The 2,705-nt window shown below is 38.9% G+C and overlaps 1 protein-coding gene across 1 annotated transcript; it reads right to left on the reverse strand.

The window, feature by feature from the left end:
• Window positions 1-860: 860 nt before the first annotated feature.
• On the reverse strand, window positions 861-2,695 carry LOC112495177 (uncharacterized protein K02A2.6-like). Its single transcript, XM_025090545.1, has 2 exons — window positions 1,602-2,695; window positions 861-1,374 (listed from the first exon to the last, which is right to left on the reverse strand). Exons 1-2 carry the CDS (start codon window positions 2,445-2,447, stop codon window positions 976-978), a joined length of 1,245 nt encoding a protein of 414 aa, XP_024946313.1. The 5' UTR covers window positions 2,448-2,695; the 3' UTR covers window positions 861-975.
• Between the last annotated feature and the right edge of the window lie 10 nt (window positions 2,696-2,705).

Below are 2,705 nucleotides of genomic sequence, written 5' to 3' on the forward strand. Positions count from 1 at the left end.
TGAGGAATGATCGGTTAAGAGATGACGCTGTCCATGTGCTTCCCCAAATAAACTAAGGATAGGGTGTGCATGAGCCTTTTGTGCGAAAGACAAGGCCCTCGATCTTGGGCCCAGACAGCAAGGCGCCACACGCTGGGCCTCCACAAAGGGTGTACATACACATTAATGTGTATGAGTGCGGATCTATGCATGAGAAGTACGAAGGACTGTATCCCTTGGGATCCAGAAGTGCAGTTCTATTTCTGGTCTTGCAGGGTGTACTTCGAATCTATATCGTAGAGTCAATTAGCTAGATTCAGTTAAGATAGATTGATTTAGACTAAATCACATTATAATTAAAGTAAATAAAGTTAGTTATAGTGCTCTCCAAAAGCACCTGCATTTTTATTCCTAAAGCCTTTATTCAGTTGAAAACCCATAACATCACCGTACCAGAAATCAACATATATACAGAGGACTGAACACCGTTGGAGTGCTCATCAGAGCTTTGGTGGCTAACGAACCCACCTTGCCAGATTCACGCAGTCGAATCTACCGCGAAAACGACAATGGCGACGATCAGGACGTCGCAATAGGCAATCTCCCTACTCATCTCTGCCTATGTCAACGAATTCAGACGTACATAGAAGTGTATTTCCTATGCTTAGCTTGAAGACAAGTATCAGAGATGAGTAGGGAGATTGCCAATGAGCCTGTTTTTGGTGGTCTCAATTTTTCTCTGGTTTCGGCGCGCCACCTTAGCGGAGGGCCCTCGAAGCAGTTTCACGTTTTTGATTGGTCGTGTTTATATATGTAGTATATCAGGTGGTTAATACATTAATATACACTTATTTATTTATACATATATATTTGATGTTAATAATTGGTGTTACTCATGATACATATTCGTGCGCGTCTGCATAGCAACTGCTGAATGTGCAGTGTTGGCGAGTGCGCCGAGGCTCGCTTCGCATAAACGCTGACGCAGGCGTTTCTTCATACATTACAACTCTCCGCTCTTTTTAAACTTGACTCTCCCTGAAAACGTGGAGAGCGTCGCAATTTTACATCAGGATTATTACATTTTATCATTTGATCTACGTGGCGTTTAACTAGGTTACCTTTATCATTAGATACAACGTAAGTCGATGGTGAGACTTGTTTTGCAACAGTTCCACTCATTCTATTTTCCGATCTTACACTGAAATCGTCTACCATGATTTGTTCTCCCGGTGAGAACTCTACCTTGCGCTTTCCCGGTCCTGCTATTATTTGATCACGCTGTTTTTGCGCAACTGTTTCTGTAACGCTTGGTTTGAGCAAGTCGAACCTAGTTCTAATCTCCCTTTTATACATTAAATACGCCGGAGTTCTTTTGGTCGTACAATGTTCGATGTAGTCCTACTCATTCTTTTTTCCGATCTTACACCGAAATCGTCTACCATAATTTGTTCTCCCGATGAGAAGTCTACCTTGCGCTTTCCCGGTCTTGCTATTATTTAATCACGCTGTTTTTGCGCGACTGTTTCTGTAACGCTTGGTTTGAGCAAGTCGAACCTAGTTCTAATCTCCCTTTTATACATTAAATACGCCGGAGTTCTTTTGGTCGTACAATGTTCGATGCTACGATAGTCAAATAAAAACATGTTTATAGCTGTTTCCAGCGTTTTTCCCGCTTTAACAATTTTAGAAACTTTATCTTTAAAAGTTTGTACAAAATTTTCTGCTGCACCGTTCGTAGCAGGATGATACGGCGGTGAGAAGCTGTGCTTTACCCCATTATTTAACAAAAAATTTTGAAATTCAGCGCTTCTAAATTGTGGACCTCCGTCTGTTACACAATGCAGAGGAAGTCCATGTCGTGAAAATAATACTCTAAACTCTTCGCACAGTCTGTATGCTTTTGTATTACTTTTAAAATTTATCATTTGCGGCCATTTGCTATGAGCTTCTATTATAATTAAATACATATTTCCATAAAATGGACCTGCGCAATCACAATGAATGCGGCTCCATGCTTTATCTGGCCAAGGCCATGTAGTTAAAGGCGTAAATGGTGGTTTCTTTAATTCTGTTAAACAAATTTTACAATCTTTTACTAACTTTTCTATATCACGATCAATATTAGGCCACCATACATATGAGTGTGCAAACATTTTGATTTTTACAATGCCTAGGTGTGTAGCATGTAGTTCTTTTAATATAATATCTCTTAAATTTTCTGGAATTACTGCTCTTAATCCCCAAAATAAACAACCCTTTTCCGTTGTTAATTCTAATCTTTTGTTATAAATACTTTTTTCATCGTTCGACATTTCTTTTGAGTTCTTAGGCCAATTTCCTAAAACTCGCTTGATTGCTGTAGCAATCAATTCATCTTTTTTACTTTCTTCCAATAATATTTTATAATCGAACGCGGCCACTCCCTCTTCGAAAAAATTCACATGCGAAAAATCTGACCCTATCATCTCAGTATCGTCATCTATCGGAAGTCTTGATAATGCATCGCAGTTTGCATTAGCTTCTGATTTTACGTGTTCTATTTGATATCTAAACCCGGATAAATAGTACGCCCATCTTTAAAACCGATTATCGGCGGTTAATGGAATCCCTTTTCTTGGACCTAGTATTAATTCTAATGTTTTATTATCCGTTCTTAAAATAAATTATTTCCCTTAAAGAAACTGATAAAACCGTTTTACCCCAAACATTATAGCCATTGCTTC

This window comes from Cephus cinctus, unplaced genomic scaffold, assembly GCF_000341935.2.
Source record: "Cephus cinctus unplaced genomic scaffold, Ccin1 Ccin1_scaffold1540, whole genome shotgun sequence".
NCBI lineage: Eukaryota > Metazoa > Arthropoda > Insecta > Hymenoptera > Cephidae > Cephus > Cephus cinctus.

What these genes read in the sequence shown, in the direction of transcription:
- LOC112495177 (XM_025090545.1), bottom strand. Translation starts at nt 2,447, where the DNA reads ATGATAGGGTCAGATTTTTCGCATGTGAATTTTTTCGAAGAGGGAGTG. An exon ending in TTTTATTTGACTATCGTAGC is followed by an intron (nt 1,375 to 1,601) that starts ATCGAACATTGT and finishes GAGTAGGACTAC; the next exon opens with ATCGAACATTGTACGACCAA.